Here is a 14,419-nt window from a genome sequence, read left to right as displayed (position 1 = left end):
TAATTAAGTTACCAATTCATTTTTGCCATGTGATGTGTATAATACGTTTTTCATTTCTTAGTAAGAAAAAGCCAAAGGCCACTTTTCAGGTTTTGAAAATGTTTATTTCCAAAATAATTGTATTTACATAATTACAGTTTTTCAGGAGAGTGAGGACTTAAATGCCACTGAAACACACCAAGATGAGGACTGACTATTTCACTGATGCATTCAACAAAACTTCTTGATTTAATATATCTTGATATTGGATAGTTAAATTTTCCAAGTGCAAAACTTCACTTTGAATATTTAGGACATTTTACAGAGCATTCAGGATATAGTTGGACCATTTCCAAATTTCCAAAAACATTTTACAACCATATCAACACCGATTTAAAAACCAAGTCAATCCTTCCATTAGAACCAAATCTGAACCTTGATCGTAATTTATCCATAGAAATCGTCTCCAAGTCAGTGATGACATAACAGGTGGACTGGTAGACAGTGTACCCATGCCTAGGTTAAAAGATTCATCTTCAACCTAGACCCATGCCAGGAAGTACAAGTAGGAAGTGTACCCTTCAATTGGGGCTGGGATGTCAACTCAACTGACAATACAGAAACAATACATGCCATTGTATGCGTCGCATCATTTGAATAAAATGTTTCACGTTACCGTGGCAACCCAGCAGTTGATAGAACATTCCAAAATACCATGGAAATGATTGAGTCACAATCAGGCAGCCATTGTGAGTGTCCCAGTCAAATGACCAGGGTTAGAACTTCTATTTCTATGAATTTATCTTTAAATCTCAAACCACTGACATTAACTTTGAACAAAACGGTGAATTGCAGAAACATAATTTTATGGCTTTGTCCCGTCAGTATCAAACGATGCAATATTCGCATAATCTCTTAGCGTGCTTCATTTGACCTTAATGTACTCATTCACTGTTAATTAAATAAATCTATATCAAAAACATTTAAATATGCCTCATTATTGGGCTAAAACGTAGTGTGACCGTACTGACAAGGCCGGTACAGGATAGGTATAGGTTGGTCTAGATAACCACTGACAAGACAGCCAAACCAAGAAGGTGTTCCTGGAAACACTCATATCCAGATGTGACAGAACCACTTCTCTTTTATCCAGGTACTCAATACCTCATATACCAACCTCACTAATTGCTTCCAGGCAGATTAAATGTCAAACCAAAGCCACTGTATTGTGAACATGAATCACCTTCTGGACGTCGATCAAGTGTTTCCCCACTGCTGGGCGTGACCGAGCTCTACAGAACAGCTCATCAACAAACCACGTACAGCCTCAACGGAGACGTGGGAAAACACAAAGTCGGACATCACAGGTCAAACTTCTGTGGTATGGTGAGCACTGTGCTTGAAGCTGTCGTGGTGCTGGGCAATACACCCAGACCCAGGCTGCTGGAACCAGCTGGCGTTTCCCTAAACACGCTCTCCAGCAGCTCCTCTGGGATAGTTACTGGGACGGCTTCAGCTGGGCCGAGGCCTGAAACCAAGCCTGGGGATACAGTTGGCACTGGGCCAGTGGCCAGGTTAGGCTGGGGGGCTTGAAGGGTGGTGCCCAGTGGGTTGCCTGGTTGGGCCTGAACCTGGGCCAGCCTCTCCAGCTCAGCGTGCTTCCTGCCTCTCCTCTTCCCCAGGACCTTGACGTAGTTGGCAGGTATGAGGCCTGTGGACTGGCCGTCTACACTGGCCAGCAGCCACCCACGCACCCTGGGTTGATGCTCTGCACACAGGGGAGAGAGAGGGAGGATATAACATGGTCATTTAGCAGACTTAGTTAACAGGAACACATTCAGTATGTAACCCATTCTGAATGGCGTTCTGTTGACCTGCCTGCTACAGTGTTAGCTTTCTTCCTCCCAAGGCCTCCAGCACTCTTTCCCCCCGATAACATAGTGGTAACCGCAGTACTTCATTTAGAAATCAGAAGGTGCCGGTACAAAAGTGAGTGCAGAGACAAGGAGGGGGCTCTGAGGTACCAGAGCACATGAGAAAAAAAGTGGCCAACAATGCAGTAGATAAATCATACCGTTATACGCACAGTAGAAAATCAAAAACATCGATTTAAGAGGTCTTTGGTAACTAATTGATCTAGGCCTACTGCAAAATTAAACAAACTCTAGTAAATTGTCTAAGTGTGGACCCTACCCTCCTTGTTCTCGTCATTGTGGTTTTACCAGGGCTGCAGTCTACGTCAATTCTCCTCTCTCCCCCCTCCCCTTTGTCAGGGTTCTGACTCAATCTCGTTTCTCAAGTTTGCGTTACACACACACACACACACACACTGATATTTCCACCTGTGGTGACATCACAATGGTGACACTGTAGGAGGGATGGCTTCAGAGAGAATCCAGAGAGTATAAATGTTTACTATTCATTTGATTGTTTATTTCACTTTTGTTTATTATCTGTTTCACTTGCTTAGCCAATGCAAAACATGTTTCCAAAGCCAATAAATCCCCTTGAATAGAGAGAGACCCACAAAGAGAGCGAGAGGCAGAAAGAGAGAAAGCGTGGGCTGATGTGAAACATGGTCACCGTACGTGTGTGTGGGGGTGTGACACTTGTGGGCTGTCAAAACCGTTAATGCATGTGTGTGTGTGTGTGTGTGTGTGTTGGGGGGGGAGACCTATATCTCTGTGTGTGGATGAGTAGGTCTAACAGTCTGTGGGTTGTATCCGTGACGTTTCTAACCACCCTAACTAAGCACTACCTGCGTGTGAGGCTGGGGGAACCTCCCACGTGCCCCATGTCAGAGCCCAAACACTCTGCTACTACGGACTACAGAGAAGGTGTTAAGGGTAGATGTCTTGTAAGATACACTCCAACGCACCACTGTGTTACAGGAGAACACCGTTCTCAAACACGCACCTGATGCCAACGGTTTTTAATAAAGCGACAGACATGGATATTCAAGAACTTAGAAAGGAGGGAATATCTGAAGGTGCAATAGGATTGTGTCTCACTGCCTTTGGACAGTAGAAGAAGAAATGCTGGTTTCACTGACATACCAGGAAATCTTAGATTTTTTTTTTCTATGGACAGATTGTTTCTGTAGGCTATTAAAAAGGAAGGGCTATGGAAAACATCCAGGTTTCAAAACAATGATATGGTTCGCTAGGCATCACATATACCAATTATTTAGGTTATGGAAATAATAGAATGTCATTCTTAACGTTGGGCAAATAGACCCATTAGAATGAACATTTAAAGATGCTGCATGGTGTGGTGGTTCATTTCTGGATGATCAAATGAGCAGACAAACACATGTCAGAGTTACACAAACTAAATCTTTATTAGTGAGAGCTTTGCAATAGCAATAGCTGGTCAACGAATCACCGTTAGGTGAGCCCCCCCCCCGAGAGAAAAGTACAAAGGTCTTCATTAGCTAAGATTACAACCTACATGACGAACAGATATATAGAATGGGTCACAAGGTTAAGATTTGTATGAAAGAAACCTATAATTCACAGCAAACTGTATCTGCTGTGAAAACAGTTTATTGTGCAGAGACGAGTGTCTGGAGCCATCTCTTCCTGGTACGGTATAGAACAGAAACATTTACTCATGCTCTGGAATGCTCTTTAGGTTTTATCACCCAAAATACATTGTAAGTCTCCTGTCAGTGTTATCTCCCATCCTCAGTAGAACACACACAATAGTTATAAGAATCCTCTATTGTGTTGTATAAAACAACCATTTGATGCAATAAAAAGTATTACAAGATAATCTTGCAATACTCCATCAAACCGACATCTAAATTGGCCGTGCAGCATTTACAGTGAAATGGCCGCATTTATACTTGCACTTCGCTACCTTGGCCGGCGACCTTAACGCAGGCAAACTTAAATCCATTCTACCTCATCTCTACCAGCATGTCAAATGTGCAATCAGATAAAAAAAAAAAAAAGATTTAAAAATATTTTATTTTTTACTTTAGACCTTTACTCACCCTCCATTGGGCAAATCTGACCATAATTATATCCTCCTGATCCTGCTTACAAGCAAAAACTAATGCAGGGAGGAACAGTGGCTCGCTCAAAATGGAAATGGTCAGATGACGCAGATTCTAAGCTACAGGACTTTTTTGCTAGCACAGACTGGAATACGTTCCCGGGATTCATCCAATGGCATTGAGGAGTATACCACCTCACCAATAAGTGCATCTATGACATTGTCTCCACCGAGACCGTACGTACATATCCCAACCAGAAGCCATGGATTACAGGCAACTACCGCACCGAGCTAAAGGCTAGACCTGCCGCTCTCAAGGAGCGGGACACAAATTCGGACACTTAAAAGAAATTCCGGTACACCCTCAGATGAACAAACAGGCAAAGCGTCAATACTACCTCACCGGCTCTGACGCGCGTCTGATGTGGCACGGCTTGCCACGGACTACAAAGAAAAACCCAGCCACAAGTAGCCCAGTGACGTGAGCCTACCAGACAGGCAAAATGCCTTTTGTGATTGCTTTGAGGCAAGCAACACTGAGGCATGTATGAGAGCACCAGCTGTTCCGGACAACTGTGTGATCAGGCTCTCCGTAGCCGGTGTGTGTGTAAGACCATTAAACATTCACAAGGCCGGGGGGCCAGACGGATTACAAGGGCATGTACTCAAAGCATGCACAGACCACCGGAAAGTGTTTTCACTGACATTTCAACCCCTCCCCCACCCCGTAATACAACCCCTCCCCCGTAATACAACCCCTTCCCCGTAATACAACCCCTCTCCCCCGACCCCGTAATACAACCCCTCCCCCGTAATACAACCCCTCTCCCCCGTAACACAACCCCTCCCCGACCCCGTATACAACCCCTCCCCCGACCCCGTAACACAACCCCTCCCCCGACCCCGTAACACAACCCCTCCCCCGTAATACAACCCCTCCCCTCCCCCGTAACACAACCCCTCCCCTCCCCCGTAACACAACCCCTCCCCCGTAATACAACCCCTCCCCTCCCCCGTAATACAACCCCAACCCCGTAATACTCCCCCTCCCCCTCCCCCGTAATACTCCCCCTCCCCCGTAATACTCCCCCTCAATACTCCCCCCGTAATACTCCCCCTCCCCCGTAATACAACCCCTCCCCCGTAATACAACCCCTCCCCCCGTAATACAACCCCTCCCCGACCCCGTATATATTGCCTACATGTTGCAAGCAGACCAGTCCCTGTGTCCAAGAACGCAATGGTAACCTGCCTAAATGACCACCGCCCCATAGCACTCACCTCTGTAGCCATGAAGAGCTTTGAAAGGCTGGTCATGGCTCACATCAACACCATCATCCCAGGAAACCCTAGACCCACTCCAATTCGCATTCCGCCCCAACAGATCATGCAATCTCTATTGCACTCCACACTGCCCTTTCCCACCTGGACAAAAGGAACACCTACATGAGAATGCTGTTCATTGACTACAGCTTAGCGTTCAACACCATAGTGATGAGCTTTGTGGGCTCCAAGTTAGATTTAACAGGTTATGGGGGCGCCATTTCATTTTTGGATAAAAAGACGTGTCCGTTTTAAGCGCAATATTTTGTCACAAAAATATATATTTTTTTTTACCTTTATTTAACTAGGCAAGTCAGTTAAGAACAAATTCTTATTTTCAATGACGGCCTAGGAACAGTGGGTTAACTGCCTGTTCAGGGGCAGAACGACAGATTTGTACCTTGTCACCTCGGGGATTTGAACTTGCAACCTTCTGGTTACTAGTCCAACACTCTAACCACTAGGCTACGCTGCCGCTCGACTATGCATATAATTGATAGCTTTGGAAAGAAAACACTGACGTTTCCAAAACTGCAAAGATATTGTCTGTGAGTGCCCCAGAACAGAAGCTACAGGCAAAACCAAGATGAAACTGCAACCAGCAAATGAGCAGGACTTTTGAGGCTCTGTTTTTCATTTGAAAATCTGAGATGACAGTGTTGTTAACAAAAGTATAAGCTTGAGAGCAAATATATTTATTTCATTTCATTTGCGATTTTCATGAATAGTTAACGTTGCGTTACGCTAATGAGCTTGAGGCTATAAATAGAATCCCGGATCGCTCGACACAAGAAGTTAAGGACCCTGGGACTGAGCACCTCCCTCTGCAACTGGATTCTGGACTTCCTGACAGGCCTCCCCCAGGTGGTAAAGGTAGGCAACAACATCTGCCACGATGCTCCTCAACACTGGGACCCCTCAGGTGTGCGTGTTTAGTCCCCTCCTGCACTCCCTGTTCACACACACACACGACTGCGTGGCCAAGAACGACTCCAACACCATCATCAAGTTTGCTAACGGCAACTGTGGCAGGCCCGATCACCGACAATGATGTGACAGCCTATAGGGAGGAGGTCAAAGTCCTGGTAGTGTCGTGCCAGACTCTCTCTCCCTAAGGAGCCGATCATGGACAACGGGAAAAAGAGGGCCGAACACGCCCCCATTCACATCGACGGGGCTGTAATGGAGCGGGTCAAGTGCTTCAAGTTCTTTAGCGTCCACATCACCAACAAACTAACATGGTCCAAGCACACCAAGACAGTTGTGAAGAGGGCATGACAACACCTCTTCCCCCTCAGGAGACTGAAAAGATTTAGCATGGGTCCTCAGAAAGTCCTACAGCCGCACCGTCGAGAGCATCCTGACTGGTTGCAACATTACTACACACAGATCATAAACGTAATGTTAGCTGGCGAGCCAACCGTCTAACGTCAAAATTAGAAACTTCTATCTGAAACTGTAGCTGGACTCTATCCGTATACGTGGAGGAACGCTTCACGGCAGACTGCAACTCCTCTCATTAAACAAGACGTCCTGTGTCGTTTACCTTCACTAATTTAAGAATTGTATTCGTATTTACAGATGGCATACAACTTCGTTATTAAAAGGTACATGAAAGTTCACGTTTGAGACTGCATTTCTGCCCCCAAAAACACGCATTTCGTTTTACTTTATATATAAAAAAAAAGTTTATGATCAAACGGCTCTCCTGTGAAGTAGTGACCCGCGACATACATCTAGTTTCCTAAAACGGGGTCACCTATGGTATTCTAGAGAATATGGCTCCATCTCACTGACCTGAACCGAATGCACACTGTAAAATGTGCAACGCATTTCTGCCTCGCGCTGCATTTCTGCCTCGCGCTTCCTGTCTAGGTGTTGCAAGTGAAGAGGTGAATGACAGGTTCATTTTTAGAAGCGTTGCACACGGGCATAAAAGTTTAATTTACTTAAACCCTTGTCCTTGTGTTTTCTTGGCTATTTACATTGTTTTGTTCACAAGCTTGGTTGTTATTCTATATTGGAGTTTCAACTGCTAGGGATACTAGTCAGACTATGGTTGGAGTCCAAACACAAAGTAGACAGCCCTCAGCCATAAACCCTCAGCCTATGAATGACATTTTACATCGTCACAGCCGAGTGTACCTCAGCTATGTTGCCTAAAATGACACTGCGAGGCCACCAGAATTTGACACGTGACTACAGTTTGCATTGAATTGTGGGTCATATCAACACACCAAAAGTGATCAAAGTAGTTCACTCGCTCCCTCGAGCTAAATCGATGGCCGAGGGGGAAACGTTTGTGAATTGGACCTCCACTTAAGGTGGCAATCAAACTGCATCTGTTTGACAGGGATTCCCCTGAGGGAAGTGGCTAGCGCGAGGACGGAGTGGGTTTGGACTGCAGCCCTCCATCTCACAGGCACAAACACCACAAGTCTCATCACCACTGTATTTCTGACTACATCGAGTCGCTGACAGTTGATACCTGCAAAAATGAAAATTTACCTTTACCTCACCTTTATAATAAATGTTAATCTAATACAACCACCGACCGTTTCCTCGTATCGACTGACAGCGACTAGATGTAGTAAAGAGGAACACTCCGCCCACTCTCGTCTCCGCTCAACTACGTCGATGTGAAGTTACGGACAAACATAGCCGATTCAACTCATCGAAAGCTTGATGACTAGCTAACAAGTTGAATGAGGTGTCCAGGGCTACAATAAAACAGGTGAGCTCTTGGGAGTAGTGGAGGCCTGGAGTTGAATGAGGTGTCCAGGGCTACAATAAAACAGGTGAGCTGTTGGGAGTAGTGGAGGCCTGGAGTTGAATGAGGTGTCCAGGGCTACAATAAAACAGGTGAGCTGTTGGGAGTAGTGGAGGCCTGGAGTTGAGACACACTAGGTTAGAGCAGGGTGCTGGTTGGATCCCCCTCTCTCCTCATAGTTTCTTACCTTTAGGAGCCAGGTTGAGCATGTCTCCAGCATTCAGTGAGAGCTCCTCCTCCGACGCAGCTGTGAAGTCATACTCCGCCCTGGCGACCACATGGTCATCCTCCCCACTAGCCCAGTTGGTGGCTGCATAGGGATTTAATCAATCAAAATGTAATTATATAGTCCTTGTAGGGAATACTAATGAAGTAAAAAATGTAAAGACATCCTTTTGGTAAGGTGCTGATTAATGTAACAAACAAAAAAAATGTATCTAGCACACTCATCTTTCTTATGAGCATACACAGAGCCAGATTAGCAGTGTATGTTCAGATAAACCCTGACCCATCTGTTTGAGGCCGCAAAACTGTGGTTAACAAACAGGCAGTCAGAGACAAAGGACATTCAGAAGAGCTCACACACAGACAGTAAGGAGCCTCACCGCTCTCCTCGGGCCCCTGGGCAGAGCTCAGCAGCTTCCAGATGAGATAGGGCCCTCCTAGGACAACGGCCAGAAAAAGGAAGATGGGCCACGACTTGACCGCTCCGGCTCTGGGGTCTTCCATTGCGGCTCCAGCACCTCTGGTCGCCAGAACAGCTCCTTCACTGTCTGCCCACAGGTCCTCCACCTCACCGTCCCGCCTCAGCCCCAGCATCCTCTGTATGCGGCGGTACAGGTAGCGCAGGGTGCGCACCAGGGCAAAGGCCGACAGAACCTTGGTAAAGTGCATCCGTAACCGTGTCAGGTGGTTGGCTACATCCAGCACGGCTCGGAAGCTGTTGTAGACGGCCGAGAAGGTGGCGTCCATCATCATGCTGACCGAGGTGAAGGCCTGGACGATGCTCTCGATGGACTGGAAGGCGCCGCGGCTGCTCTCCTCTGCCTGTTGGACAAACCGACTGGGCGCCACTTCTTCACCACCGGCTTGGCCGAAGCGGCTGTAGCCCAGGCTCCCACCAAGTCCACCACCGAGCCCCCCTCCCATGCCATAGCCACCACTGTAGGGACTGTAGGGGCTGTATGCTCCACCGTAGAGGCTGGAGCTACCATAGGGGTTGTATGATGAGCCAGGGAAGGAGCCGTAGGAGGGACGGTAGGACTGGATGGACTGGACAGGGCGAGGGGGGACAGGGGGCACCATGCGGGTCAAGACTGGAGGACCGGCGGGACCAGAGAGGCCGGGGGTGGAGGGACCTGGTGGGGCAAAGTCAGTCGACCTGGTGGATTGGAAAGAACAGCATAACTTATAAAACAGTGAAAATTCAATTAAATCACGTGTTCGTGTTGTCAAAACGTAATTATTATTATTTATTTTTTAAACGCCTCAAAACTAGTTTCCTTTGGTTTCGAAGTTAAAGAGAAGTCTGAGCAATCTAGGAGTGTTGCAATGGGTTACGTCTCTATTAGCTAACCTTAGCTAGATAACAAAACAAACGACATGCCAGTTACAGGTAACGACGTTAACGTAACGTTAGTAGCTAACTACATTGGAACTCGGTGGGCACTTTTGGTTGAGTTATTATCCAATAACAGTCCAATACTAAACTATTGTCAAATATTGAAATCTAGCTAGTTCTGTCCGCTAGGCAAACGCAAAACAACAAACTCCGACCTAGTTAGGGCCTAGATTAGAGGCTAACGCTAGCTAGCTAACTCGTACATAGTTAGTCCATAGACAACAACTCGTCAAGTAAGCAATAACTTGTTTACCGATAGTTAACTGGTGCACTCATGGTTGCTCCTGGAATCCGCCTTTCCCATGGTTTAGGAGGAGGCTGCGATGCCATCGTACAAATTGTCTGAAGTTACACCGTTTTTAACCGTTTTCCCTTCACTTCCCCCGTAGTAACTAGCAAATTGCTACATATCTAGCTCCATGGCTGGCTCCTGTGTGCCAGACCAAAATAATCAATAAGACGATACGGAAAACGTTTGAAACAATGCATAATTGGTTTAAAAGCATAACGCCAGAGAGGATTTCTTTTACAACGCATTTTATATTGTATTTTTATTCTTACTGGGCAAGTTTAACGACTCTGAAGTCAGCAATTGTGTTGTATCTTTTCGGCGTTGATTAGTAGAGCCTAGAAGGCTTCGTCTCCATTGCATTATTCCGTTCCAAGTCGTCCCGAGGCTGATGGAGATAAAACTAAAGTATCAAAGATGGGGTGGGACAGTTTTTTCAACCGAGAGAACTGGGAGCGAAAATACGCAACACCATTGGTGTATTTGACTGACAGAACCAATACTAATACAACATTTACCACATTTATTGTCCATGTCTTTTATTTTTTATTTTTTTAAACAACAAATCAATACAGAAAGTACATGAGGGAACACAAGTATATATAGATTTTAAACAATGGACAATCGAGCTAGGGGGTACAATATCACATTACAATTACACAAGGACCTTAAGGGACATACATTCACTTACAATTCTAAAATATTTTTTGTTAGTAGAGTATTTAACTGTCTTAAAATACAGTTCAATATCTTTTTGCAGGATAAGAAAATGTGTTTTTTCTGTTTGTACATTTACATTTGTGTTTAGGAAATTTGGCCAAAAGGATAATTAAATTAATTACATAAAAATGTTTCAGCTTATTTATATCGAACGTAAAGAATCCAAGCAGAGCATCTCTATACAATAGTGTAAAATCTTCATAAATGTGTTCAATTATAAATCTAATGATGTCTTGCCACAGTTTTCTGTGGCAGTTCACTGTTTCTGGGTGGTCATCACAAAAGGAGCAATTTGAGTTGATGTTTTCCTTAAACGTCTTCATGTAGTGGTTGGCAGGATAATATTCATGAATAATTTTAAAGGAAACTTCCTTAATTTTGTTAACAAGTAGGTATGTGTGTGGCAACATCCAAACTTTTTTTCCAACAGATATGATCAATAAATCCATTCAAATAAGGCATGACAAGGTTCGTATCGCTCTGTTGTTGAATGGACCAAAAGAGAAACAAATCTTTCCTACTGATGAGTCAACAGAGTCAATAGAAGGTCGGCTCTGAGGGTCTTGACACGTTCCTGAGTAACAGAGCAACACCAGAGGTAATGGTGGCTGAAACAATGGCAACATGTTTCGGTGTTACAGGGACCCTGTAAAGGGATAAGAATTCCTTAGAACCGAGTAGAAGACCGTCTGCATTTACCAGTTGGCTCACCAATAGGATATTATTTCGGAACTAATATTCCAAAAAAAAAAAAAAGTATTTTTATACAATATATCCCGATTATTCCATGTATAATATCTGTGTGGAGAAAAATTGTTCATAAATTAAGGACCATGACAAGAAAACCTGCCGATGAAAAGCAGAAAGTTTCACTGGAATTTTGTCAATATTATAATTGCAAAACAACATGAAGTTAAGACCGCCAAAAGTAGAGAAGACATGATGAAGAATAAAATTCCACATAGAAGTGGGTCTTCTTAGGAATTGTTTTATCCAATTGATCTTAATAAAAGTATTATTTAAAGTAGTAAAGTCCAGCCCACCATTCTCAGTGTTCATTACAACAGTTTTCCTAATGTAATGGGTACGGTTTCTCCACAGAAAGTTGAAAAGCATCTGGTCTATCTCCTTGCTTATTTTACGGTCAAGATATAAAGATAGCGCACCATATGTTAGTCTAGAGATACCTTCAGCCTTGGTTATTAGGACTCTACCTTTTAAAGATAAGTCCCTCTGTAGCCATTGATTTAGCTTCTTCTGGGAATTTTTAATAAGAGGGTTAAAATTTAGTAAGCCTTTAGACTTTTGATCCTATGTAATGGTTATGCCTAAATATGTATTTTATTGTCCATGTCAAATGATCTCAATCGTTACATTTTTTTAAATATAAAACGAGGTCTATTTTTTTAATAGATCACTGTATTATTTATGATATTCCGAATGTCTGTCATGGTTTTCTGTAGGTGAAAGAGAGTCGGACCAAAAAGCGGCGTGTCTATTACGATCCATGTTTAATAAAACTGAAGTAAACACGAATCAATATGAAAAAACAATACACGAAAACAGCCTAATACTGGTGCAAACTAACACACGACAGACCTAAGGACAAAAGGACAATCACCCACAAAACCCAACACCAAACAGGCTACCTAAATATGGTTCCCAATCAGAGACAATGACTAACACCTGCCTCTGATTGAGAACCATATCAGGCCAAACACAGAAACAGACAAACTAGACACACAACATAGAATGCCCACTCAGATCACACCCTGACCAAACAAAACATATAAACATACAAAGCAAACTATAGTCAGGGTGTGACAGTAGCCCCCCCCCCAAGGTGCGGATTCCGGCCGCAAAACCTGAACCTATTGGGGAGGGTCTGGGTGGGCATCTGTCTGCGGTGGCGGCTCTGGTGCTGGACGTGGCCCCCTAACTACAGCGACCCTACTGTGTAACCCCACTGGACAGAGGGGCAGCGCCGGACAGGCGGGAGGCTCCGGCAGAAGCGCCGGACAGGCGGGAGACTCCGGCAGCACAGGAGAGGAAGGCTCTGGCAGATCCTGGCTGGCTGGCGGTTCTGGCAGATCCTGGCTGACTGGCGGACCTGGAAGACTCTGGCTGACTGGCGGACCTGGCGGATCTGGAAGAGTCTGGCTGACTGGCGGATCCTGGTTAACTGGCGGATCTGGAAGATCCTGGCTGACTGGTGCATCTGGAAGAGTCTGGCTGACTGGCGGCTCTGGCTGCTCCATGCTGACTGGCGGCTCTGGCTGCTCCATGCTGACTGGCGGCTCTGGCTGCTCCATGCTGACTGGCGGCTCTGGCTGCTCCATGCTGACTGGCGGCTCTGGCTGCTCCATGCAGACTGGCGGCTCTGGCTGCTCCATGCAGACTGGCGGCTCTGGCTGCTCCATGCAGACTGGCGGCTCTGGCGGCTCCATGCAGACTGGCGGCTCTGGCGGCTCCTTGCAGACTGGCGGCTCTGGCGGCTCCTTGCAGACTGGCGGCTCTGGCGGCTCCTTGCAGACTGGCGGCTCTGGCGGCTCCTTGCAGACTGGCGGCTCTGGCGGCTCCTTGCAGACTGGCGGCTCTGGCGGCTCCTTGCAGACTGGCGGCTCTGGCGGCTCCTTGCAGACTGGCGGCTCTGGCGGCTCCTTGCAGACTGGCGGCTCTGGCGGCTCCTTGCAGACTGGCGGCTCTGGCGGCTCCTTGCAGACTGGCGGCTCTGGCGGCTCCTTGCAGACTGGCGGCTCTGGCGGCTCCTTGCAGACTGGCGGCTCTGGCGGCTCCTTGCAGACTGGCGGCTCTGGCGGCTTCTTGCAGACTGGCGGCTCTGGCGGCTCCTTGCAGACTGGCGGCTCTGGCGGCTCCTTGCAGACTGGCGGCTCTGGCGGCTCCTTGCAGACTGGCGGCTCTGGCGGCTCCTTGCAGACTGGCGGCTCTGGCGGCTCCTTGCAGACTGGCGGCTCTGGCGGCTCCTTGCAGACTGGCGGCTCTGGCGGCTCCTTGCAGACTGGCGGCTCTGGCGGCTTTTTGCAGACTGGCAGCTCTGGCGGCTTCTTGCAGACTGGCAGCTCTGGCGGCTTCTTGCAGACTGGCAGCTCTGGCTGCTCCATGCAGACTGGCAGCTCTGGCTGCTCCTTGCAGACTGGCAGCTCCTTGCAGACTGGCAGCTCCATGCAGACTGGCAGCTCCATGCAGACTGGCAGCTCTGGCTGCTCCATGCAGTCTGGCAGCTCTGGCTGCTCCATGCAGTCTGGCAGCTCTGGCTGCTCCATGCAGACTGGCAGCTCTGGCTGCTCCATGCAGACTGGCAGCTCTGGCTGCTCCATGCAGACTGGCAGCTCTGGCTGCTCCATGCAGACTGGCAGCTCTGGCTGCTCCATGCAGACTGGCAGCTCTGGCTGCTCCATACAGACTGGCAGCTCTAGCTGCGCTGAACAGGCAGGGGACTCCAGCAGCGCTGTAGAGGAGGAAGGCTCTGGCAGCGCTAAACAGGCGGGAGACTCCGGCAGCGCAGGAGAGGAGGAAGGCTCTGGCAGCGCTGGAGAGGCGAGGCGCACTGTAGGCCTGATGCGTGGTGCTGGCACTGGTGGTACTGGGCCGAGGACACGCACAGGAAGCCTGGTGCGGGGAGCTGCCACCGGAGGGCTGGTGCGTGGAGGTGGTACTGGGTAGACCGGACCGTGCAAGCGCACTGGAGCTCTTGAGC

At 47.2% G+C, this 14,419-nt stretch overlaps 1 protein-coding gene across 2 annotated transcripts; it reads right to left on the bottom strand.

Moving 5' to 3' along the window:
* Positions 1–82: 82 nt before the first annotated feature.
* Positions 83–10,368, bottom strand: LOC135537167 (peroxisomal membrane protein PEX13-like). 2 transcript variants are annotated; one of them, XM_064963376.1, is made up of 4 exons: positions 10,254–10,368; positions 8,677–9,452; positions 8,259–8,381; positions 83–1,747 (listed from the first exon to the last, which is right to left on the bottom strand). In XM_064963376.1, exons 2-4 carry the CDS (start codon positions 9,374–9,376, stop codon positions 1,341–1,343), a joined length of 1,230 nt encoding a protein of 409 aa, XP_064819448.1. In that variant the 5' UTR covers positions 9,377–9,452; positions 10,254–10,368; the 3' UTR covers positions 83–1,340. The 2 variants fall into 2 exon arrangements, with proteins under 2 accessions (XP_064819448.1, XP_064819447.1); XM_064963375.1 differs by lacking the exon at positions 10,254–10,368 and adding an exon at positions 9,946–10,171.
* Between the last annotated feature and the right edge of the window lie 4,051 nt (positions 10,369–14,419).

Source organism: Oncorhynchus masou, unplaced genomic scaffold (genome assembly GCF_036934945.1).
Source record: "Oncorhynchus masou masou isolate Uvic2021 unplaced genomic scaffold, UVic_Omas_1.1 unplaced_scaffold_714, whole genome shotgun sequence".
Lineage (NCBI taxonomy): Eukaryota > Metazoa > Chordata > Actinopteri > Salmoniformes > Salmonidae > Oncorhynchus > Oncorhynchus masou.
This window is presented reverse-complemented; position numbering and strand designations above follow the sequence as displayed.